Source organism: Notolabrus celidotus, chromosome 1 (genome assembly GCF_009762535.1).
Source record: "Notolabrus celidotus isolate fNotCel1 chromosome 1, fNotCel1.pri, whole genome shotgun sequence".
NCBI lineage: Eukaryota > Metazoa > Chordata > Actinopteri > Labriformes > Labridae > Notolabrus > Notolabrus celidotus.
In genome coordinates, this window is record NC_048272.1 from 2,649,634 (window position 1) to 2,674,869 (window position 25,236).

Genomic DNA, 25,236 nt, shown 5'->3' on the forward strand with positions numbered 1-25,236 from the left:
GGGCATGGTTGCTCACCATTGACTCTGGTTGAACTCAAGGTTTCTTCCTGTTCAAAGGAAGTTTTCTTCTTACAGTTGTTATCAAGTGCTTGCTAATTAATTGGTTAATTTTTGGTGCATATGATAATCTATATTTTCTCCCTTTTTCACAGTCATAAGAACAAGTTGTTTATTATTTGGTGCTTTATATATATATATTAGGGCTGCACGGTGGTGCAGTGGGTAGCGCTGTTGCCTCACAGCTAGAAAGTTCCTGGTTCGAATCCCCTGCCGGGCGGGTGCCTTTCTGTGTGGAATTTGCATGTTCTCCCCGTGCATGCGTGGGTTCTCTCCGGGTTCTCCGGCTTCCTCCCACAGTCCAAAAACATGCTCAGGTTGATTGATCCCTCTAAATTGCCCTGTAGGTGTGAGTGTGTGCATGAATGGTTGTCTGTCTCTCTGTGTTAGCCCTGTGATAGGTTGGCGACCTGTCCAGGGTGTACCCTGCCTTCCGCCCGAAGCCAGCTGGGATAGGCTCCAGCCCCCCGTTACCCCTAACGGGATAAGCGGTCAAGATAATGGATGGATATATATATTAATTGTTAAGTTAAGTGTTATAATTATCCAGCAATATTATCAGACATGATTTCTATCTGTTGAAAATGTGTTTCTTATGCCAAATTAAAATGCCCCTTAGATTTTGAACCACAAAACTCTTGATTAATCACTCACAGCTCTTTGATTATTGTTCCTTTCACAGAGACCGTACACGCAGTCTATTTTTCCTGCAGTTGGCTGTCTGGAGAGACCTGAGCTTTTGTTGAGTTTCTCCTGAATGTGACACTTGGCAGGGGCACACACACACACACACGCACACACACACACACACACACACACACACACACACTCAAATGCAGTAGAGTGATACCATCTCACACAGCCAGCCAAACACATAGACCATCTCTGAACAACCAATCAAAACGCTGATATAATCTCAGAGTTTCTTTCGCTCTCCGCTCAGATCCTCCCCTCTATTATAAATAAAGAAAAGAAGAGAAAATATGATGGGGAAGGGGTGGAGGAGCACGAGAAGAGGGGGGGGGGGGGGGGTAGTGGGGGGGGGGCTTGTCAGTGCAGACCAAGGCTTCTCCAGAGAAGTCAAGACACGAATAGAAAGTCTTCCCGCTCTCCCTGTCTGCCTCTGTCGTTCTCCCTCAGAGAGAAGGAAAAAATCTAATTATCGAGCTCCTAAAGATCTCATTATTGGCTCAGGCTCATTTGCATGTGTGAGAGAAGCACAGCAGGAGCCAACCTGAGGACGGCCATTTTGTGCCTGATGTGAGCCACTGTGTCACCGTACAGTTGCTTAATGCCACCTTTGGAAATGACCAGATTAAATGTCTGGCCGCGCTCACTCCATCGCTCACTCACCCTCTATGTGGCCGACACATGATTGCTTCAATTACAGAAGCTGAGTGCAGGCACTGAGCTTTAAAGAATGATCATGAAGCTGGAAATTATAGTAATTAAGAGATTTCTATGCGTCACCTTAGTGTTGTCGGGTTGGTTGTGAGGTCTTGTAAACAAGTTCGGGGCTGCTTCTACACACACAGGTACACAAACAACACTTTGTGCCACTTTGTTTCTGACTGTGAGGTACAAGTGCAAACACACACACACACAAAAATGTAAATCCAGGGTATGTGGGGCCATGTGAGTTGACAGCTCAGACAACAGAGATGTCGCGTGGATGCCCTGGAGAGTACAGAGAGGCTACGCAGGCCAGGCACCAACAAACAAGACAAACAAGACAGAGATGGAGAGACTAGACGCCGGGTAGAGAGCTGTGTGTGTGTGTGTGTGTGTTTGTGAGAAGATGTACGTGTGTTTTAGACAGTGCTGTGAAAGGTTACACTTCTTTCTTAGAAGAGATTGGAGTATAAAGCAGGGTTAGAATGCTGTCACAGGTAATTCCTTGGTCAGCGTTCACTGAGGCTTCCTTACAGTTACAAAAACAGATTTATAATAACTCTAAGTCTCGCTTTCAGTTCCCTCTACATCCTCTCTTACTTCCCTTTATTCAGTTTCTTTGTTTAACATCTGTACTTAAAATTGTCATCCTCTAACACAAACAAGTTAGGCCACAAGTGTTACATTTTGGGTTGATTCAGAGTATAAATGCAAATGTAATCTCAAGAGTCTTTTCATAATCTACATCTAAAAAAGAACAGTATTTATTTTATTCTCATACCTCCTTAAAGTCACCACGTAATTTCTCCAACTGACACTTTCTATCCAAAGTAAATAAAGCGATTCTGGTTCAATTCAGCTTTTTCATGAAAGTGTAATCCATTACATCCCTGAGTGTTTTAAATGTTCTTTCATTCTTGTCATCTGCGGTAATAAGCAGTCATTAATTCTGTAGCAGTTTGGCATTAGCAGAGGTCACTCTACAATTACAGCAAGTAGTCAGCATCACAAAATCTCTTCCTAGGTCTTTAACACAATTTCCAGTGCTTTGTCGTCTTTTTCTCCTCTGTCATAGAAGCTGCTCCTGTTCATACTTGATTCCACCTCCTTCAAATCCTCTTAAAGGTGACATATCATGCAAAATGGACTTTTTAATTGTTCTCTACCTGAAATATGTTTCCCTGGCATGTCTACAAACCCCCCGAGAATGAAAAAAATCCATTCTGCCCCTGTTCTGATTTCTCCACCTTTCTGTAAATGTGTGCTGAAACGAGCCGTTTCAGACTTCCGTGTTTTTGTTACGTAACAACAATATCCGGTCTGTCACGGAGTCAGAGCTCGGAGCTTGTTCAGCCCATAGACTGTATAAAATAATACTGAACCCTTCCTCTGTTTTTCATTACCTGCACAAATGTGTGCTAACAAGGAGCTTAGGAGGGAGGCATGCTAGTTGTAGGCTGTCTTAATAAACACAAAGGTCGGTTTTACTCCCCACGTCTGCAGATTTGAAGATCTAGTGGATGATTTTTATTTATCATGGAAAAGTGCTAGCGCTAGTTAGCATAGCTACATAGCTACATGTCGTAGCTGTAGTTGTGTACCAAGACACACGTCTACAAACTGACAAATAAAACAACAAGAAACACAGAATCTGTGACCAATGGTTCAGAAAAGGTCCCGCTGCCTTTCTGGCAGAGGTCGGTTTTACTCCCCACGTCTGCAGATTTGAAGATCTAGTGGATGATTTTTATTTATCATGGATAAGTGCTAGCGCTAGTTAGCATAGCCACATAGCTACACGTTCGTAGCTGTGTACCAAGACACACGTCTACATACTGACAAATAAAACAACAAGAAACACTAAATCTATGACCAATCCTTCAGAAAGGTCCTGCTGCAGGCGCCTCTCCGTCAGGATCAGATTCTGGATCAGATTCAGAGGGTTGAAGTAACGCTATCTCTGAGCAGCCGTTTATATTCAGCCAACATGTAAACATTAGATCAACGCGCTGGACAGCCGAGGCACATCCACTTCCTCAGGGGGCGTGGTCAGAGGGAAAACAGAGTGTTCTGAGGAGGACTGAAGAAGAGGGTTTTTCAGGCATGCCAAAATCTGATTTCAAAGTGTTTTTTTGAGCATAAACTTTAAAGACATGTTTTGGGGACCTCTTAGACCAATATATATTGATGAAAAAAGCGTGATATGTCACCTTTAAGAAGCTGTTTCTCCAAAATGATATCATGATGTGCATTTTATGTTTTAATCTCTACATGTAAATGTTGTGGCCTGTTAATGTTTTGATTAACTTGCACATTTTTTTCAGATTAGTCTAATTTGAATGTAAAAGTTTTCTTTTTTTTCCCACGGTTTCCTTACTGGCTCCAGACAGGTTAAGAAAATGTCTGACCTTATACTTGATTCTGACTCACGTCCTATTTCATTTTCCATACAGGGTTCAGGGTTCCTATTTTCTGTTTGTCAAGAGCCGAGAAAAACAATGGTCTCCAATAAAACCTCTGCCCCACTTTGTTATTGTGAGACACAGCTACAAATCACACTTCTGCATGTTCTCTGCACCTCACATAATTGTTCAGAACTGCCAGAGGTAATGTCATGTGGCATATTTATTAGCATATAGTCATAGTGATGTGCATGCTGGGTATGTGTGTGTGTGTGTGTGTCCTCTAGTGTCTTTCAGTGGGGAACCTGCACTCCAGCTAACCCCACTCTCTCTGCTTACTGTGGAATTCAGCTCTGAAAACAGCTCGCTGCCCAATCACTACAAAGACCTTATTCACTGGCATACACATACACACACACACACATACACACATCAACAATCACACTAGACGCACTCACTGAAAGAGGAAGAGAGAGAGAGAGAGAGGCAGACAGAGAGAAAACAGTATGTGCCTATATCACTGTGTGTAGTTGACGTGGCAGGTTGGTGAAGCAAGGCTGCAGCATGTAGAGGCTTAATACTGTACAGATTCTGACAAAGTATCTCTTGGGTGTGTGTGTGTGTTGTTGTGTATTTGTGTGCATGCTCTGACCTGTACCTGTTTGACCTCGTTGCTGCCAGGGGAGTTTAGTCCAGAGGCCTGCTGGAGGAGGAACTGTCTGGCTGCCTGGAGCGCCTGCAAGGGAGGAAGAGATGATCAGATTGACTTCATACACACACAATCATAGGGTGACACATTTCTTGTGTGTTGCAAACAACACCAACCCCATAAAGAAATCTATTTCGATCACAGAAAAGTGCAAAAAGGAATCAGCTGAACTGATACTCAAAGTCCTTTAACTCCAAACTCTCATCAGCTCCTCTTTCCATTCTTTGTTTCTCTGTCCTCCCCACTGGTCCACCCTCGCCTCAACAACCCCCCCCCCACTCTATTCCCCTCCCCTCCTTTCCGAGGAAGGTGCAAAGTGGGTTTTCCACATCCTCTGAGGCAGAAGTGTGTCAGCAAATCTTGGTGTGTGTCAGTTGCACCATATTTGTGTGTGTGTGAGTGTGTGTGTGTGTGTGTCACTGTGATGTAAGGAACCGTTTGCCCCTGCTGCGCCCTGGAGAGCTGTGACTAACCACCACCCACCACTTCACCCACCCACCTCCTCCTGCTGCTCCCATTTCTGCCCTCCAGTGCTGTCCATTCAAACCAGTGACACCATCGCTCCCTTGCTCTCTCTCTCTCTCTCTCTCTCTTTTTCTTCATTCCTTCAGTCTGCCCTCGAGTGTTTGCCGATTCATCTTCCCAACACTGCAACCTCAGCTTTCCCCTCCCACTGTCTCTCCTGATGTCTCCCATTTGTCCTCACACTTTATTGTGTTTAAAAGCTGTATAAATGTGTATCTTTGTGTGATTAATTTAGCCCCTTTCTTCCTGTTGCGGTGTTGTGTTGTGTTAAAGACTCACACTTTCTACAATCAAGACAAATCAGTCCCTGAGGAACACAGAATAATTGTTGGAATGTCTGAACTGCTCCTAAAACAAAACAAGAAAACACCCATCTGAAAACACAAGAGCCGCCTTGCCCTTACTGTAAGCACAGTCAGTCACACACACACACACACACACACACACACACACACACACACGCGCGCACACACAAACACAAACTCATGACAGAGGGTTAGAGAGGGGAGACAGCAGGATGCACATTTGCTTCCTCTGACTCAAAGGGGAAAGGTTCCTTAGTAAATATTGATTTATGAAAGTCTGAGTGTGTGTGTGTGCGTGTGTGTGTGTGCGTGTGTGTGTGTGTGTGTGTGTGTGTGTGTGTGTGTGTGTGTGTGTGTGTGTGTGTGTGTGTACACCGCAAATTAACGGCCACAGAGAAGGATGTTCTTTACTTTACCATGGAAGCTCTTACTCAACCATGCAGCTTTAAAAAAAAGAAATCAGTTCTACTGCAGGATTTCACAACTTTGGATCAGTGTGAAGCTGTGACACAAAGCAGCGCACACTCACTGTATACGGTCACATATTTAATGACTTGTCAAATTAAAAGCGCGGGTACATTAAGTAATGTTTAATTACAAAAACAGAGAGGGGAGATTAGAAGGAGACAGACAGAGAGAGGAGTTCTCTGTGCAGCCGGAGTGATGAAAACCATCTGCATGGAGCACACTTGCTACTTTTGCTGAGACCGCAATTAAAACACACACATGTGTGAGGCTGTAGACCCACACACACACCCACACACACACACACACACACAGGGACTTTAACACTTTAACAAAAAATTTGGGAACCCCCTCCGATTTGCTGGTTTGACCTCAGCATATAAGCAAGCAGACACACACACACACACAAGCACACACACACACACACACACACACAAAAAAGAAAACCTAAAAAAAACACAACCGCCCAGTTTGTTGGCATGTGGTGTGAATTACTCCTTGAACACCCTGTCTGCCCGAGAGTGAGATTGTGTGTGTGTGTGTTTGTCTGTGTGTGTGTGTGAGAGAGTATGTGTGTATTGGCAGGAGTTGGGGAGGCAGGTCTGGCAACAATAAGGGACAATTCCACCCAAATTACCACCCTGATTACCACTATATTAAAGAGCCATTTATGGCTTTCATAAACGCTACAAGCAAGCAGAGGTGATGCCTGTCTCCTCTCCTATGCCCGTAGTCATACATGTGGGTGTGTGTCAGGGTGTAGTATGTTAATCTGTGGCTAGACTGGCCCAATCCTGGGTCGTTCAAATGTGTCACAGCGTAGAGCAAGAACTATTGAATTGAGATTATGTGAACGCTTTATTTAAAGTGAAGGTTTGTGTCACAAGTACAGGGGGGAATTGTAAATGATCAACTTCTTGGTTATCTTTGATTTATAACATATAAAATCAAGTTTTCCTCTGGTATCAGAATATAGTATAATAAACCTAATAAGCTTTCTTAAAGTTATGTTAAGTGCACTGAATTGTTCTACCATTATCCATCACATCTGCATGATGTTCCAATTAAAAGTCAATGTGCCGTTATATCAAATATTAGAACGGTTGAAATCAGGTAGCAAACTAAATCAGTGCAGAAGAGACAGTTAACTGGAAGTTACTGAGGCAACAGTGTTACAGGTTTACTCAACAATACCAGTTAACTCAGCAGGGAGTATAAACTGTGGATTTCTGCAAATCCTGTGGTCAGGTTAGTATAATGAAAGTAATAACCCACTGTGTTAACACATTTTCAAAACTGATGTTTTTCTTTTCTTTTCTTTTTTCTGCTTTGAACAAGAAAACATTTCTTAAACTGTCCAAGACTCATTGGAGTTCACTAACCCAAATTAAGCAGCTTATTTAGTCTGAATTTAGGAATTTTTTTTATGGGTAATTATGTCTGAAGTTCTAAAGCCAGCATGGGTCAATTGGTAGCATTGTAATTTCCTAAGCTTTATGGCTAAATATGTTGAACCTTGAACTTTTCACATATGAAGTTAGAGGGATGACCATCAGTTTTTATTGTAGAAACACACACAGACATGCACACACACACACACACACACACACACACACACACACACACACACACACACACACAGCCATAGGCTAAGTCTCTCATATCTACATTGTCAAGAAGCACTCCTCTTCTTTGACCCCTCTCTTTCATTTCTCCTCTTCACACTTACTTCTTGCCCTTTTCTCTCTCTGACCTGGGTGAGCTGTAGCATTGTAAAGCACGCCCTCCTCTACACCCACCAACACACACACTCACACACACACACACACCAGCTCCTCCAACCCCGACTCTTCGCTCCCCCTGTGGCATTCTTGGGGGCGCACTGCACCTTTAAAGAAAATATGAGGGAGGCCTGAGAGGGAGGCCCAACAACAGAGCCTTTGTGCTGCCGCTGAGCACACACACACACAAACACACACGCATATACACACATCAGTGGTGTCAGACAGGTTTTATTAGAGCGAGAGCGGGAGGGAGGAGGAGGAGGAAGGGGAAGGAGGGGTGAGGAGGTCAGTGCTCAGCTTGGAGGCCTGAGAGCACAGTGTGTGTGCATGTGTGTGTGTGTGTGTTTGTGCGTGTATGTCAGCTCTGTGTGCGAGTTCTTCTGACTTGTCATCGCTCCCCTCGGTAAATCATCGCCTCTGACACAGCCTTTAATAACAGTGCATTTTTTAATTCAGCGGGGTCACACACACACACACACACACACACACACACACACATGTTCAAGCACACATACACACACACATGTTCACGCACACACCAGAGGCTGGTTTCTCTCCTTAACAACCCAAAAATGGCTGACAATTATGTTTCTTTTCAAGGAGGTGGGATTGGAGAAGTAGCTAAAGGTACCATTACAAGAATAGAACAGGAATAGAATTTGTCAAGGTGTGTATGATGATGTTTGTATAGGTGTGTGCGTGTATGAGTGTGTGTTCATGCACAAGGATATCCTCTATGTGCAAGTCAATTGTACTCCACCTAACCTATCATAGCTTTGATGTAAGCTGAATATCAGATAAGAACAAAAAAGTAACAATCAACATGTAGCAAGTCCAGGCCTCCTTAGCTAGATTTTTTTGGTGTATGTGTGTGTGTGTGTGTGTGTGTGTGTGTGTGTGTGTGTGTGTGTGTGTGCGTGTGTGTGTGTGTGTGTGTGTGTGTGTGTGTGTGTGTGCCTGATCCTGGCTCAGGTTGCTAAAGCAAACAGGTCTGTGTGTGTGATGAATCTGGCCTCTAATCCGCCCAGTGTGTTTGGGTGAGACGGAGAGAGGGAACGCAGGAATAAGCAAAGAAATCTAAACAGAGACGTAGCAAAGGAAGACGGGAGACAGAGCGGGGGGAGAGGGGGAGAGAAGGAGAGAGAAAGACAGGTGGGTACCATATGTTAGAGTAGTCCGTCAGCACAAACTGAGGTCCATTGTTGACGGCCAAAACGAAACAAACCGGTCCCCCTCCTTCTACCCTCTCCTCCTCCTCCTCCTCCTCATCGTCTCCCCTGTAGATAAACAGCCCGCGGGGCAGACAGTGGGCTGTCCTTGAGGGAGAAAGAGGAGGAGGAGGAGGAGGAGGAGGAGGTGGAGGGCACGGGGGGAGGCAGGTGGTATCAAATTTCTTTGCTCTCAGACCAAGTGCAAAAAAAAAAAATGAAAGGAGCACAAGTGAGGGAGAGTGAGAAGCTCATTGTTTCATCTTTTCACGACAAAAGTAAAACGGGCAAGAAGTTGGATACAACGGTGCCAAACAAGGATCCTCTCCCAGCTCAAAGGCCTGGGAAGAGAGGCTTCACTCGCACCAATCCTCAATTCCTAAACCCTCTTTTTCTTACCCAGGAGAGAGCCAGAGATGGCAGAGCAGTAGATGGATACAGGTTGAAGATGTAGAAAAGAGCCCGTCACACCCAGCTGCTTCTCTACAGGCCTGCACGCTTTCTGATTTCGGATCAGTGAGAGACACCAGGTTCAGGGACGAGCAGTGGATTCTCTTTTCTTTCTACTTCTACCTCTCTTACGCTCAATCTACTTTCTCGGGGTTGCTGTCATTGAAGCTGAAAGCCAAGCTAAAGCTGCATCGAAGCTACCATCCTCCTGGGTCACCCCCATGTGATCCCCGGTATCCGTTTCTTCACTTTAGCACCAGAAAACACCTCCAAACTCCAGTAAAACCCACCTCCTTCTTTAATTTACTCACTCCTTCTGGCTCTGTCTTTGCTACTCTCTACTATTTTTTTTTTTTTTTCTGGCTCTAAATCTCTCTTATCTTTGATTCCCTCTCTTTCTCTGGATACTCAAAGGGAATCATGATCAGGGAAGAGGATGAAACAAGACAGAACAGATGTAACACAACCTGCAAAGCATGTAAATTTGTAAAAAAAAAAAAAAAAAAAGGTGATGATACCAAAGTACCAACAGCACACCTGAGTTCAGAATCTAGCCCTGTATTCAAATCTAAACAAAATGAGATTACTGAGGAGGTGACAGTCAGCGGGATTGCTGTATAACTTTGAGACAGATATGACTGAAGGCTTGGTTACAGCAGCGGTGGAATCTCACGTATCAAATGAATCACTGTCACTCACCACAAAACCCAGATTGCTTTCCCAGATCACTCGTACTTTCTTTCTTTCTTTCTCTCTTTCTTTCTTTCTTTCTCTCGGTCTATATCACCCGATCTGTCTCCTGCCCCTCCATATAATGTATAACTCACAAAAAGTTTGCTGGCATTTCTCCAAGTACTCTCTCTCTCTCTCTCTCTTTCTCTCTCTCTTTGTGCCCTACCCCCTCCTCTCTCCTCTTTAGAAATCTGTTACCCATACCCTTATTCGCCACAGTAAATTCTGAGAGCAGATATGGGTTAGACAGAAGCCTAAAATAGATCGTCCAGACCAATGGAAACCGAGGCTTGTGAATGCAGCTGTTGGCCTTATGGGGGGGGGGGGGGGACCCTCAACTTCCCTCGGCTGTCAGACAAAGAGCCACGACTGTTACGGCAGCTGTCGCAGTTAAAGGTAAAGATTACCACATCAATATTTAAGATATAGCTGCGATCAATTTGGTTGATTTAGCATCTCAAAAAAGGGTCCATAATCCACCTTAGATACTTTTTGAGTATTGCTTCCAATTGCTTCAATTTGAAGCTTCTTGTAGTTGTTAATCATCCATCGCCAAGGCCAAAGTCTGGAAGTTTTTATCCCTACCAAACATTACAGCATGCGGGTTTCACTGACGCTCATGTTTTCCACCAGACGTTAAATTTAATGGGAAATTTGGAGGATTATGTTGGGGCAAAAAGTTAAGTTTGAGTGTAGCACAAAAAAGGGGGAGATCTACTGAGTAGTTGCAGCGTCTCTGTTGCAATCATTGAATATTGTCTTATAGTAGCTGGAGCAAAACCAGCACAAAGAAAGCTGTCCTAAGAAAGGGTTTACTCATCTTGTCAATCTAGGCCTAATATGCATCAGTGGAGAAAGGGGAGAGAGGAGGGGTATCTGTTAAGGGCAGATCAGGGGTTTTTTCAGGGGGTAAACATATAGGGGTAAGGGGCAGTCTGAGCTAAAGCCGGCTAAAGCCCCCCAATTTCATGGTGGGTTAAAAAATGAACTATGCTCAGCCAAGACTTCGCCCCTTTCCTCTGACTCTTCCTCACGTACTCCTTCTCTTTTTCTGGTATTAATCAGGTCTTTCCGGCCTCCCCTTCACCAGCTTTTCCCGACATTTGTTTTCGCTCATAGCAACGTGGACTTCAAACCAGCCTGTCCACCAATATAACTGAGCCTTTAACGGCACTGAGTACCTCAATCTGCTTAGGCCGCCGCCGAGCTGGAACTATCCAGGACACCTTCAGAAACGCCAGCCAGCCGCAATCCCGTTCAGCTATTTAATGTAATGTTTCCGCAATATAAAGGCACCGTTTCGAGGGCTGAGGTTTTTGAAACGGCTGAAGCAAGCTTCTCTGGGCCCAGACTGACCATTAAAAGAGAGGAAAGACCGCGTTCAAGAGCCAATGCAATAAAAAACTCACAAACTCCAAAAGAACTTCAAAATATGCCGTAATGTTTGAAAACCCTGGCCGATTTAGTTTGGAGTTTTTTTTTCACATCCTATTTTTCACAAAAGGGACCTGTTCTAAACTCTGGGGACCCTGCCGTTTTCCAGATGGTTCTCTTCAGTTCAGAACTGTTTGGCGAAACGAGAAAACCTCTCCCCTTCAACTCCGTCCCTGCACTCATCTAATGTTTCTATTGATTCACAGGGGTATACGCAGAGTCGTAAAAAGGAGCTGACTGAATACCCAGGACTGCTTTATATCATGACACAATCCATCATCATATACACACATCTTTAACACACATATACAGAGGGGGAAAAAAAAAACTACAGCTTCCTAAGGAGATGTTGTCAGCTTTCCTCGGTTAAGTGAAGGGAAAAGGGCATGGAGAGATAGACAATTAAGGATAATGATGAGGTGAGCAGGGACAGAAGAGAGAGGAACTCCCTTTCCTGAGAATATAAAAGCAGCTCCCTCTGTATTGTTGGCCTCATCTCAGCCCAGGCTGCTAATTGATGGCAAATAGCTCTACAGCAGTTTCCTTACACACACACACACGGACACACACACACAAGCACACGTCATACATTATATACACATATGCAGTTTCCCTGCGGTTTTCAACACAGCTCGTTTGGCAAGAGAGGAAGGTCTCGCTCCAGACAGACCCAGCCCACAGCGGAAAACACACACACAAACGCACACACACACACATATACAGACGGTGTACTTTGTAATATTAAGCCACTCGTCTTGTATAAGGTAGGACAGTTTAGTAGCTCGGTCATGCTCCTGGGAAGAAAAGGCCACTTAGGTGTGAGGTCTTAGCTGGGTGACCTCCAGACATCAAGCTGCTCCTCCTGCCCAGGAGGAGTGCGACTCTGCGAGCCCACAGCGCATGATGAGGATAGCACTAGCCTGGCAACCAGGCCTCACATATGGAAACTGTTTAACTGTTATTATTAATATCCACAAAAAAAAAAAAAAAATCAAACTAATAACACATGCAAGACACCGCCAAGACCCAGCTCATGAGACAGAGGGAAAACACATACATACACAAACAGAGACTGTCTGCCATGTGCACATGCGTACACACATGCGTACACACATGGACACAAACACACACAGAAAGACACACACACACAGACGCCTGTTGGTTAAACAGAAAAACATAATCTAAGTCAGTGGCCTGTAAAAGTATTAGCCTGCCTGCCCGCTTCAGTGGAAATAAAATCCTTTCATGTCTCTGGTTCAGAGGGTTTTTACACCTGGTTGTGGCTGAGCGTGGAGCTGGGGATGGACACACCCTCACACCCACCCATACCACACACACACACACACACACACACACACACACACACATATACGAATAGTCGTACAAACACCGGAAGTGGGCAAGCATAACAAAGGCAGGGCTGCAGTGCTAGGAGTTCAACTTCTAAACAAGCACAAAATCTTTAACTTCCCTAAATGAGAAGCAGGGGCGGGGTGTGTTTTAAAAAAAGGGGAAATGGGAAGTGTGTGTGTGTGTGTGTGCGATGGGCTGTGTGATTTAGTGAGAGGGTCAGTCCAACCAGATGTGCCCTAGCACATTTTTCAATTTAAACTATGACAAACCACTACAGTTTTTATTATTTAAAGACGCAGAGAGGTTATATGTTTAATCATGTGCCTATCTATTTTATCACTATATATATGTCACATACCATAAAACTTCTATTAGCAGTCTATTATTTGTTTCAATGTATAAACTCATCCAGGGTTTTATTTGAGACAGGCATCAACAGGAAATAGGAGTTTAATTATTTTGAAATTGATGAGTTTTTGTTTTTATTTCAGTCTTTTTCCCATATTTAAGGTCAGCACAAGCAGTAAGTTGGTCCTAGTTTCTCACTGGGGCACACATTTCTGCTAGCCTTCCTCCTGATCAACACTGATCTATAATGTGCAGCTAATCCTCCTCCTCCTCCTCCTCCTCCTCCTCCTCCTCCCACCGCTCCGCAGCTGACTTTTTTATGCCATCTTTCTCAGGCAGTAGTTTAACTTCAGCTTTATGTTTCCTCTCCTTCTCTTAAAAATCCATAAAGAAGCATCATCCTGCTACTTATGTTGTGCAAACTAGACAGTCTGACAGCATTCAGGTTCCTGTTTTCTCTGTGATGCTTTGGATATCAGTAAATGAGAGGGGAGGCATTTTAATGAAGTTAATAAAAATCAGACACTTCATTGCACAGGCAATAAACAGTTGATGCTTTCAAACTTCTAATCTAGTCATGCTTGAATAAGTCAGAAGTGTAGCAGCACCCTACCGTTTAATTGGGATAGGCCTTTATTAGAAGTATTACGGTAGACAACTTTATTCATAGATTTGAGTCATAGAAATGTTTCAACTGAATAAGTAAACATTTTAATACCCAATTTTTGGTGATAAGGAACATTTGCAGCTCTATGTTCTATTGTTATCCAGCTTTTTTTTGTCACTTTCAGTGATTGTTTAATAGAGTTAAAGTTGGGATTAACTTGTCTGATATTAATATATGAAGCAATGACAGTGTGAAAAACGTAATTCAGGCAGATTTCATCTGACAGTCCTGTCCTTGAATGATTTTGAAGAGCATTTACATCAACTCAGTTTTCAAAAGTTCTGTGACAGCATAGTACAAACTTGTACGCAGTGTTACATAACAGCAGGTGTTTGAGGAGACAGAAGAAGAAAATCAGGTCTTAGGAGTTTGTCATTTGCCGACGTCACATTCAGATGAATTATGAAATCCTCAAGGTGCGACATCACTTCATCTCAAACTAAGTTTGACTGCACTTAGTCTTTCTCATTTTTTTAAAGTGACAGAAAACTTCACTGACAAGTCAACAAATGCATTCTGCATGTCAGGTAAAAAAACAACCCAAAACACACCAGTCCAAGAACTGAAGAAAGCAAACGAAAGAGAGAGAGAGAGAGAAGAGCTACATTCCTCTCCTCCTCCCTGTTGACTCTAATCTCTCCTTTAAAATGGCTCACACAAAGAAGCAGTGCAGACTAGCTAATTAGCAACACTTTAGGCCTCTGCAGCTATTGTGTGCACGCTGTGTGTACGTGTGTGTGTGCGTTCATTGTGTGCACTTCTGGGCTCTCAAATGTTTCCAGGGTAACTGCTTTGCCCAGCAGCCTTGTTAGTGTTGCACATTTTGTCTTTACTCTTCACTTTCTCTCTGGTCCACCTCTCCGCTTCCATCTTTTTCTACATGTCCTGAGAATAAAAGGATAAGGGACACCGAGAAAAGAGAGGAGGAGACGACGACTACGTTGGAGGATTTTCTAACCTCTTCAAGTGGATTTTAACTGATGCTCTTTCTTTTCAATGCCTTGTATTAATTACATTTTAAAGAACTGCATCTGAGAGTACGTCTCAATTCAAACAACTTTTTCTGATATTCTTTGACAAACTAAAACGAGTGTATCTATTACATCCCCATGAGTTAATACTGCAGGAACATTTCTTAGTAGATAGTGACCAACGTGAACAACCCCTCCACCCCCACCCCATCCACACAGACACAAAAACAGTCACACCCCCCTGTCACTGACCAGTAGTAGAAATGAGGTCATGTAGCTGACCTATGACCTCTTAAGAAGGCCTCTGTCACTATGGCGATACCTTCTGAAGTGCAAGAGTCAACAACTGACTTTTTCACCTTGGATAGAAAAAAGAAACTTCTCCATGAATGGCTACTTACCATCTAAGCTGTGCGTGTGCATGTGTGTGTGCGTGTGTGTGTGTGTGTGTGTGTGTGTGTGTGTGTGTGTGTGTGTGTGTGTGTGTGTGTGTGTGTGTGTGTGTGTGTGTGCATGTGTGTGTGTATTTACCTGTCAGGGTAGCTAGGTCTACTCAGTGTAAAGTGCTTCCAAACACTCCCATGGCAACCAAACCCAACCTAACCCCTTCAGGTGCCCACAGGATGTGTGTATAAGTCAGTCTCCAAAACAGAGCCAGGACAAACACACACACACACACACACACACACACACACACACACACACACACACACACACACACACACACACACACACACACACACACACACACACACACACACACACACACACAGCCTTTCTTCTGCTGGTATCTGTCTATTCTTGTCTCAGAGCCTCTTGGCTGGTCGGGTCAACCAAGCGTGTCTGCATCCATGCTGGCTGATCCAGCCTGCTGGACCATGTCTACTGTCCATGTGCGCTTCATCCACAAGACTTGTAGCCTTTTTTGGCAGCACATTAGACACAACATATATAAATAAGTGAGGTCAGTGTTAATTCCATGATTTATCAGCCTGGATTTCTGAGTGTTGTGAAACATGCTGTTAAATCAAGAGCTTTACAGTGTGAATGGAGAGTTAAAGGATATGTGTGGGCCATAAAGCAGAGGAATACAAAAGAAAAATAAATAATAATGGGAACAAAAAAATCTGCCCCCAAAAATCTCACTTTGTGGATTCTCCAACAGTCAAAGCCTCTGGCTGGAAAAAGCAGTAAAAAATATTTTATGGACGCTCATAAATACGACATCTCAGCATGTCAGTATTAGGCCTCAATGTGTGAAAAATAATCCCTGAATGAGTATTAGGCGTCATGAAAAGTACATCACTGGTAATGAGATGAGCAGGTGTGTTTGTGGCTTTTTGTTTGTTTTAGATGCAGAATTGCAGAGTTCATGAGATAAAGTGCAGTAAGTCCTCAAATCTCCCACAACCGTCAACCACATCAGTAGTTTAGAGTATAAAACGTGAGTACTGTAAGCAGACAGCATGTCACAGCTTTTTCATCAATCAGAACAAGCCGGTTTCGATGTAAGGACATAGAGGGAGTGAGACAAAAAGGAAGTAAGAGTCAAAGACGGCACATATAAAGGGAGCTGCTGGTGCTTTGAGACTCCTGGAGGAAGTTGCTGTTCTATAGGTTTCTTTGTATCGCCGCGGTAACAGCAGTGGGTGTTCTGTGACGCTAGGCAACCCTGTTTCGCCCCTCCTCTGTCACAGCACGACCCCTGGTGACCTGTGAACTACACTGACCTCAGACATAAAGAGGAAGGCCCCGACCCAGACCGGGAGAAAGCTTTTAGGAGGTGACAGCACTCAGAGAGAGGCCCGGGACTGATTTACTGGCCCGCACACATGACACACAGACAGACGGACGGACACATGCGCACACATACATGTAGACTGACTTACAGACAGGATATGACACATACAGACACTCACTGAAAACAGCCTGTCAGATAGAAGGACAAAACTCAACCTTAATGTGATTGCATTAGATCCCAACGTACCAAGCAACTGAAAATGTGTCTGAAAATGTCTTTTTCTCTTCACCTCCTCCTCCTCTATTGCATCCACCCTTTCACCTCCATCTTCTCTGCACTCCTGACCTGAAAGTGAACTCCATTTGGAGAGCTTGGGGTCAAACGTGACATAAGTGTCCCAGTGACCAACATTTACCTCCCACCCTAATTTAGCAAAAGGCCGAAGCTATGGCTAACACTTGTTTCAAAACGCCCCCAAGTCCATCTGTACGGGCCATAATTACCCAGTCAGGAAGCCATACGCTATCTAAATCATCCTGTACCATCTTTAAACACACACGCACCTCATACATCTGTCCACGCAGCACTCTCAGCACCAGAGCCCAAATGCACGATCTTGCATATGTGCGCACGCACACACTAACCAGCTATCTTTCATCAGAGTTTGTGTGTATCTGAGATCGGTATCGGTTCCCCATGATCCCCAGTCATCACTGTGGCTCCTTAATTACACCCTTCATTAACTCACATCGGCTCTGTGCATCTGTGTAACTGCATGCGCATGTGTGTGATTATGTGTGAGAAGGAGAAAAATAAAGATTGTCAGTATGAGTGAGGGAGCAAAGGAGGGAAAAAATCAGATTGTGACAAATGAGAGTGTGGATCGAAGCTCCAAACCAATTTCTTAAACTGCCTTTTTCTTCACCAATGTTCCTTTTTAACCCTTATTGAAGAGAGACGGCTGCAATCTGCCTCTCACTTTCTATTTGAGAGGGCAGGAAAGAGAGAGAAAGACACTAAGGAAAAAGAGGGAAAACCCTCCGTGGCGGGCGTTAGCTGCCCGATGAGTGGCCCTCTGAGGAGGAAACGGCACCTTTTTGTCACTTTTCCTCTCCCTCCTACTTTCACCTCCTCTCTTTCCCGTCATCACCAGCCATGACTTCTGTAGCTGCAGGAAAACCAGAAGCGATTAATTGACGGTGAGAGAGAAAATGAGGAGACAGAAATGGGTGGGAGAGGAGGGGTGTGACAGCGCTCAAAGTGCAAACTCACATCTGCTTAAAAAGAGGGAGGGGGGGGGTGGGGGGGGATGAGAGACGTAGAGAAAAGGAAAGACTTGGAGACACCTGGTTCTCGTCAGAGCACCCTCCACCCAACCACACACACATACACACACACACACACACACACACACACACACATGAACACACACACACACACACACACACACACACTTTGAGGTTTGTTAGGATTTATCCTGCTTACATTTCTCCTCTGCTATGCATCATTTCATGTCTACACCCGTGCCCTGCACCTCAACAGAGTGCCACACACTCTCCACCGCACTCTCACTTTTCCACCTCTCTGTCCTCTGGCCCTATAACTCCTCTCTCCCTCTCTCCCTCTCTCTCTCTCTCTCTTTCTCTCATCTGGATGTTGGGGCAGAACTGGTCTTCGCCCCCTCTTCTCTTTCTCCTCTCTCTCTCTCTCTTGCTCTGTTCTTTCTGGGGAGGCAGACAGGCCACATTCCACAGGGAGGCCCAGGCGCCCTTTTCTGACACGTCTCAGCGTTACACCCCTCCCTCTCATCCCTCTATTCCTCCTCTCCGGCCCACCAGTGCACCCCCCCTTACCCCCAATGTGCTGCCTCTCTGCCCCTCCTTTTACCTAACTTTCCTCTGGCTGGATGTCCCACTCACTCATTTCTCTGACCATCTACCTGCATCTACCTTTTTTATCTCTTCGATCAGAACAAATAACGAGACAGACAGAATCAGAGGAAGACAAGAGACGCTGAGAGACAGACGGCTCCAGAGAGAGCTGTGATTTTCTCTCAGGTCCCCAAGGGGCCAAAGGAAAAGACGTCTTTGTGTTCTGACAACACCGCGCTCTTCTGTGTGTGTACGTGTGTTTGAAAGTGTCTTTTCTGCTCCACTGCACACTGGCACTGGTAAGCACCAACACTGGTCTGCGCTACACCTTCAGGTGAGGGACTCAAGGATGGAGGAGAGAGGGAACAAGAGGAGGAGAAGTCCAATCCCAGACTTTAAGGATGCAGTGTAAAGGCAGGTTCACAGACAGCACTGTCAGGTGACCTGTGTCAGTGAAGAGGCTGTCTGAATCAGACACACATTGATTTTATGAGTGGTGGGTCCATGCTGAAATACAGCTTCTGACAACAGCCAACACTTTTCCTCTGAAGCTTGATTCAGTGAACATTGTTCATTTGAATCTGTATGTTCTTATACAAGCAGTCTTAAAATGTTGTTTCCCTGTCCCTTTCCCAGTTAGGTTTTTTTTTGTGTATGTGTGTGTGTGTGTGTGTGTGTGTGTGTGTGTGTACACATGAAGATAATGTGTCAGGAATCTTGCTTCCTGTACTGTGACCATATGTTTGTGGATTGAAGGGGCTGGTGGGTTATTTTATAAACGTCTATAGATATATTGATTGTTTACAGTGTGTGTTATTTTTGAGTATGGAATAAAGTGACACTTCAAAAATGAAACTAAACAGAATTGTGACACTTAAAAAGACAGAGGAAGTTTTGTCAGGATTTACAAAATGAGATGTTTGACTTTGTGAGCACATTTCAGCTGTTAGAATTGTAATATTCTTGCAAGTTCAAACCAGTTTTACACCAAAAAAAGTGAACTGACAAGGTTTGTTTTTGTATGATTGAACTTAGCTAATCAACATTCTGAACATAGGTGTTTCTAGCCCATTTTTGAGGGTGCTTAAGCAACTCTAAATTTAATCCCAGCACCCCTAAAATTTGAGAGATTTTCTTTCTTTTTTTGACTGTATGTCCTTTTTAACAAGCTAGAAAAGTTTGAAAACCATACAGCACTTGGTTGAAACATATTATTTTATCTACAAGAATACAGCAGCTCCACCACCACCAAGATCAGGAAGAACCAGGTAAGAAAATATAATATATAATATAGACAAGAAGGAAAAAGGCAGAGAACAACATTGAAAAATTTCAAATGAAAGTCCAAAAAATAACTGTAGGGGCCATAATGTTGATTTTCTATCTTATTCGTTAACCATGATTATTTCCTTTTTTATTGCTTGCTTCATTTCCGGTTTTGGGTTCATTGGTGTGGTTTACGTTTTATCTACCTGTTCAGTTGGGGGCGGGGGTACACACATAGAGGGTGAGTGGGGTTGAGTATTTTTTGTTGACCGCCACCGTCATTTTCATTGTTTATTTCGATCTTTTTTGATATTGATTTATTTTGAGTGTTTGTTAATAAATAGAAAACCTACTTTGAACTTTGATTTTGATTTAATGGCAAGACCCGTCGCAAGCACAACCCCATTTAGTCTCTGCGGCACCTTAAAAGCTGAGCCGCTTCAATAACTCCAATGTCAATTTTTGGTATTTTTGGTACTCACTATAGGGGGCTGGTTTACTCCAGAAACATGCATACTGTTTATGAATATGTTGAGGAGCTGCTGTATCAAAATGAGTTGTCTTTCCCCAGAAATAAGGGTTACCATATGTTTCTTTTATGATTCCAATCCATTCCTCTTTTGCTGTGGCTCAGCATTTAAATAACCTTTATCAGATTTGATGGTTTAGTCACAGTGTTTTACTTTTCTTTCACAAATGTGGGAATGAAACTGCATTAAAATGTACAAAACAGTGACATTTATCTTGCCCGGCCAGGCAGCTCTCTGGGTGCTCAGCACCCCTAAACATCCAATCCTAGAATCGCCCCTGATTCTGAAAGAAGAATTTTTTTAAGAAACAGGAAATGTAATGCTCAGGGACGTGTTCTGTTTATGAGGGAGGCTTGATGAATAACTATTCTGATTTAAGCTTGTATTATTTACAAGGCCTTGAATTTGTAAGACACAAGAAAAAAATGATTTTTAAAAAATGTTTTAGTAATGCTTTTGTTAAAAAAAACCAAAAAACTTTGTTTCATTTGTTTTATTAATAATGTTTTTGCAGGGATGGAAAAAGATAGATGAGTGAGGAAAAAAAAATAGTTGGTTGTGTTCTTAAAGCAGCCAATTAATAGTTCTCTGGAACTTGCATCTCCAGCAAGTGTGGGGGGTTTCAGGGCTTAGAGAGATGGAGGATGACCATTATGAGGAAGTATTACTAAATTAGAAGAATGGGTAAACATACAAACACAGAGTAGCTACTTTATAATAAAACATTAAAGTTTCTGAAAAAAGGAATGTCTGTGATAAATCCACCGCCTTGTTGAGGAAGAGCCTTCTATAATATACTCTAATGCATGTGTAAGTTCAGAGGGAGTATATCCATAAACTTACCCTGCACAGAAATCAATCATTTACTTATCATATACTTACTTAACTGTACAGTAAAACAGCCATAAACTGGCAAAGAGCTGCAGTGGTATAAAGTGCAACAGTGCTACAGAGTTATAAAAAGTATCCCCAGTGCAGGGAGGGCACACCTCCACCTCATGACTACTCAAATCTGTTCAATCTGTGCAAATTGGGCAGAACAGAAAGCTCTAAATAAAGAGTAGCTACAATAAACGCCTGTGTATTTTCTGCCTCATATATGGGTCCGACATATTTCTGTCGAGGTGAGGGCTGAGATCTGGAGGAAAGGTTGTGCTTGTCTTTCATGGTCCACGGCGGATAGAAGGGAAAAAAAAAAAGAGGTACAGCGAGAGAGAGGAAGAGAGAAAGATGGAAAGTGAGAGGGAGGTATGTTTGTGGTTGGTAACCCGCTCAAGAGAGGAAATACCAGCGTGCACACACACACACACACACATATATATACACACACACAGGTGCAAAAACATAGAGAGCAGAGACACGTCCGAGAGAATAAAGAGCTGCTTTGTGTGAGCTGCAGGTTTGGTGTTTATGTGTGTGTGTGTGAGTGTGTGAGTGTGTGTGTGTCCTCGGATGAAGGTTGCTGAGGAAGCAGGGTGAGGATGCAGTCAGGAGAAGGAGGAGGAAGAGAGTGGGACAGAAATGAAGGGCCTTGAGTGTTCTTCATTCACCTAAGGCTCCATCATTATAATTAGGGGGGGAATAATTTTAGCAGCAGGGAGGAAACCCTGATTTTTTTTTTCTCCCTCCTGGGCTTCCTAAACTACAAACTCAGCTGGTGGAACCCACACTGACCCTCTGTGATGGGCAGACACAAAACAACACATATAAAAAGACACACACTGAATGTGAGAGGGGGGGATATTTATTTTTACCAATAGCTCATAGCTGCTCAGAAAATGGAATGGTACTTTTGTAATCACAGAAAAAAGCCCAATCATTTACTAAAAAAATCATGGTTCAGTGAGTTCCAGTCATTAGGACAACTTTCAGTAGACATTCCTGTGCAGTTATGGACAAATGACTAATGTGGAGGCCTTTGGATTGAAAAAAAAAATGTTAAGAAATGTGTTTGTGTATTATGTGTGAAAGCTGGGGTCCTTCAGAGAGCAATCAGAAAAGAGCCATGCACGTTTCTGAGGGAACGAGAAATAAAAATGTAGAATTTCATCCAAGAAGTTCTGGGAAGTTTGGAAATTCCATTTAAGAAAGTGGCCAGTGCGCGCGTGTGTGTGTGTATGTGTGTGTGTGTGTGTGTGTGTGTGTGTGTATGTGGAGGGGGGAGTGACGCACAGGAGGCAAGATAAATAGAATAACTGGAGACACTACACGCTGACGTGTCAAACACACATAAACAGCGCTTCATGGATCAGTGAGAAAAGAAAAACCTACGCCCACACACACACTCTTTTAAGCGTCCCAGTCTTAGATGGAGAGTGTGTTTTTTGTGCTATGGAGCCGCCAAAACAGGTCAAAATGGCTTCTCTCACCTAGCTCTAACAGGCTGGCATTTTTTTTTTATTCCTCAGCCGGTGACAGGTATTAATAATCAGAGAGAACGTTATGTGTAGGAATTATTGCAGTGAACTTTGTCCCAGTGGAATTAGTTTGCACATTATGAACGCTGGATAATTAAAGCACCGACAAGCCAACCTGTCAAACTTTTCACAGCTCACACATGTAAACCTGACAATTACCAGAATGTGTTCGACTACGTTCTGTCACATCTGTACATTATGTAACCTCCCAGTGTGTACATGCTGTTCTTGACATTGTACTGTACATAGGCACCGGTTGCACAAGTGGCAAGTGTTGCAAAACTAGTTTCGCAAGCACATATACACAGGTAGGTCAGTAAACACACAAACACACACACACACACACACCTGTTGCTGTTGCAGGTGCAGTAAGTCTACCGGGCTGATCTCTCCATTGGCGTCTCCGTTCGACCCGCCTTCTCTACCTCCCCCACCATCTGATTGGCTGCTGAGGCTGCTGACTCCGTTCTGGTTGGACGGCGTCGTTCGAATGGTCTCCGAGGCTGATTCCACCATCATCACTGGCACCTGAGAGGGGAGAGGAGGAAAAGGAGGGGGTGAGGTGGTGTGTAGTGAGACAAAACACACAGAGGGAACAAAAGTGACCTGGGCAGTTAGAGCAGAACGCCAGCTCCCATCTGAGTGAACAAACAAGGCAGGAAACTAAAGTAAACACACGCAGAGATACAGAAGTGAATTGTGTGGGCTCATGTGTGCATGTGTGTGTGTGTGTGTGCACGTGTACTTTGAGGAAAAAAAAAAAAGGGCTTTTTGGCCATGAACCGCCCACACACACAAACATGCCCAAGTGGCCACAAAGCAACACCTGAAGCAGACACTTTTTTTTGTCTGTATGTAGATGTGTGTCTGGGAGCGTACGCATGGCTTAGGATCAGACGTGCAGCAAATCTAAACTGACAAGGCTGTTAATACTCGGCTATATAGTTAAATAACACAGACATTTCACCAATAATCAGAGGTGGCATGTGTGCGCCGTGTGAGAGCCCTGAGCAGGTTGCGCTTTGAGAGAGATCCGTTTGATGCACCTTCATAGGGCCTCTCTAATTAGAGCGTGTTCCCTCCACAAAACCCCGACAAAACGAGCCGTTCCTGGATGTGTTGTTGTTTTTTTTGAGAAACAACGCCTCGCAAACACACAGTGCGCATTTGCCATCGTTAGGAGCCCGAGCGTGGGAGCGAGAGAGAGGGAGAAGACGCAGAGACACACACACACACATCGGCGCGCAGAACACACACAAGCCAAGCTAATACAAAACAAAACAAACCTTCAGACAAGCACGCAGGGCTGTGAACTCCTAATGACAAGCTCAATCTCGTCTTTCTGCCTCATCCAGTTTTAGAAATTAACACACACAAGCGCCTAGTTTTTAAGGGGAAAGTTCTGATGCTTTTTATTTCAGCAACCCGGAGTGGGTACACAAAACGCCATCGAGGCATCGCACCCGCTGTCTCTTGTGCAGCTACGTGTGTGTATGTGAGCGTTTTTTCAGAAGCGTACAACCCATGCCTTCTGGGGAAACTATAAAAGGCATTTCATGAGAGAATCTAACTTTTCTTTTCCTCTGAGGCAAGAGCAGGTGAACCTCTGTGTGTATATGTGTGTGCTAGTGTGTGTGTGTGTGTGTGTGTGTGTGTGGGGTGAGGGGGGATTTTTTTTTTTCTTTCCTCTGACAGCAGGTGAGGGTGTGAGAGAGCGCTGGTGGCTCTGTTAATGGAATGCTGCCAGATGCTCGCGGAGGGACGGGACCTGAGCATGTTTGAGTGTGTGCAGGTGGATGGGCTGCTGGTGGGTACGCTTGTTAGAGGGCCGGTTCACCAAAAGCTGAAAAAAATCCAGTTTTTTCACAAGTGGTGTCCAGCTAAGTGGATAGTTTGGTTTATTTTTCCCAAGTTTTAGGATTCCTACTGCTGAATTTTTCTGCTGTTGCCAATTAGATCGGTGCTGGAACGAATTGCATTTGAAAGATGATTCTTTACACACTGAATCATGTTGCAAAATTAATTGATTATTATTGAATTTGGTAGTTTCACCAATTTAGATATGGATATACCCGATCCTGCCTAAATATCATATCTTTATTATGTGACAAGAATAAAAATAACACCAGTTCAAAGCTAGCAGAGTGTAATGTCGGCAGTCAGGCTCTATCACCAATAGTTAGTATATTTCCTGTCATCTTATGGATTCAGAGGGGAATCTCTGAACCAGGCACTATTTAAATCCAGACCATTGGTCTTTATACTGAGAATTAAAAATGGGAATCACTAGAATTTGGGTGACTGAAAAAGCCCTTTCTTAAATATTGTGTTTGAATGAATTAGACCTTTAAAAGCACAAGGTGCTTACAGGCAGATTTCAGTACATCTCCTCGAAAACACCCGCTTCTTTAGCCTACTGTGATCCATTTCTCCCTTTGAATTCTCTGTTCTTTCCCTCCTGGCAGCCGTCCTCTTGTGTAGTTACACTAAGAAGGAGAGCGTTATTGTGACATTTAAAGCTAGTCACTTAATCTCCAACCTTCTTCCATTTCTCCCTCCATTCTCCTTCCTTCATCTCCATCCAGACCCCTTGCTGGGTCAAACTGCTC

At 43.8% G+C, this 25,236-nt stretch overlaps 1 protein-coding gene across 3 annotated transcripts in view; it reads right to left on the reverse strand.

Moving 5' to 3' along the window:
* The window catches only part of foxp4 (forkhead box P4), a 70,526-nt gene extending 46,569 nt beyond the window's left edge, over positions 1-23,957 (reverse strand). Inside the window, exons 1-3 of one of the 3 annotated variants that reach the window (XM_034691499.1) lie at positions 23,914-23,957; positions 22,976-23,155; positions 4,510-4,587 (exon numbers count right to left, since the gene is read on the reverse strand). In XM_034691499.1, coding sequence (XP_034547390.1) covers positions 4,510-4,587; positions 22,976-23,146 — 249 coding nt within the window. In that variant the 5' untranslated portion in view covers positions 23,147-23,155; positions 23,914-23,957. Of the gene's footprint in view, positions 1-4,503; positions 4,588-22,975; positions 23,156-23,913 lie in introns of those variants that run through there. The other 2 variants (XM_034691491.1, XM_034691502.1) reach the window with 2 other exon arrangements.
* Between the last annotated feature and the right edge of the window lie 1,279 nt (positions 23,958-25,236).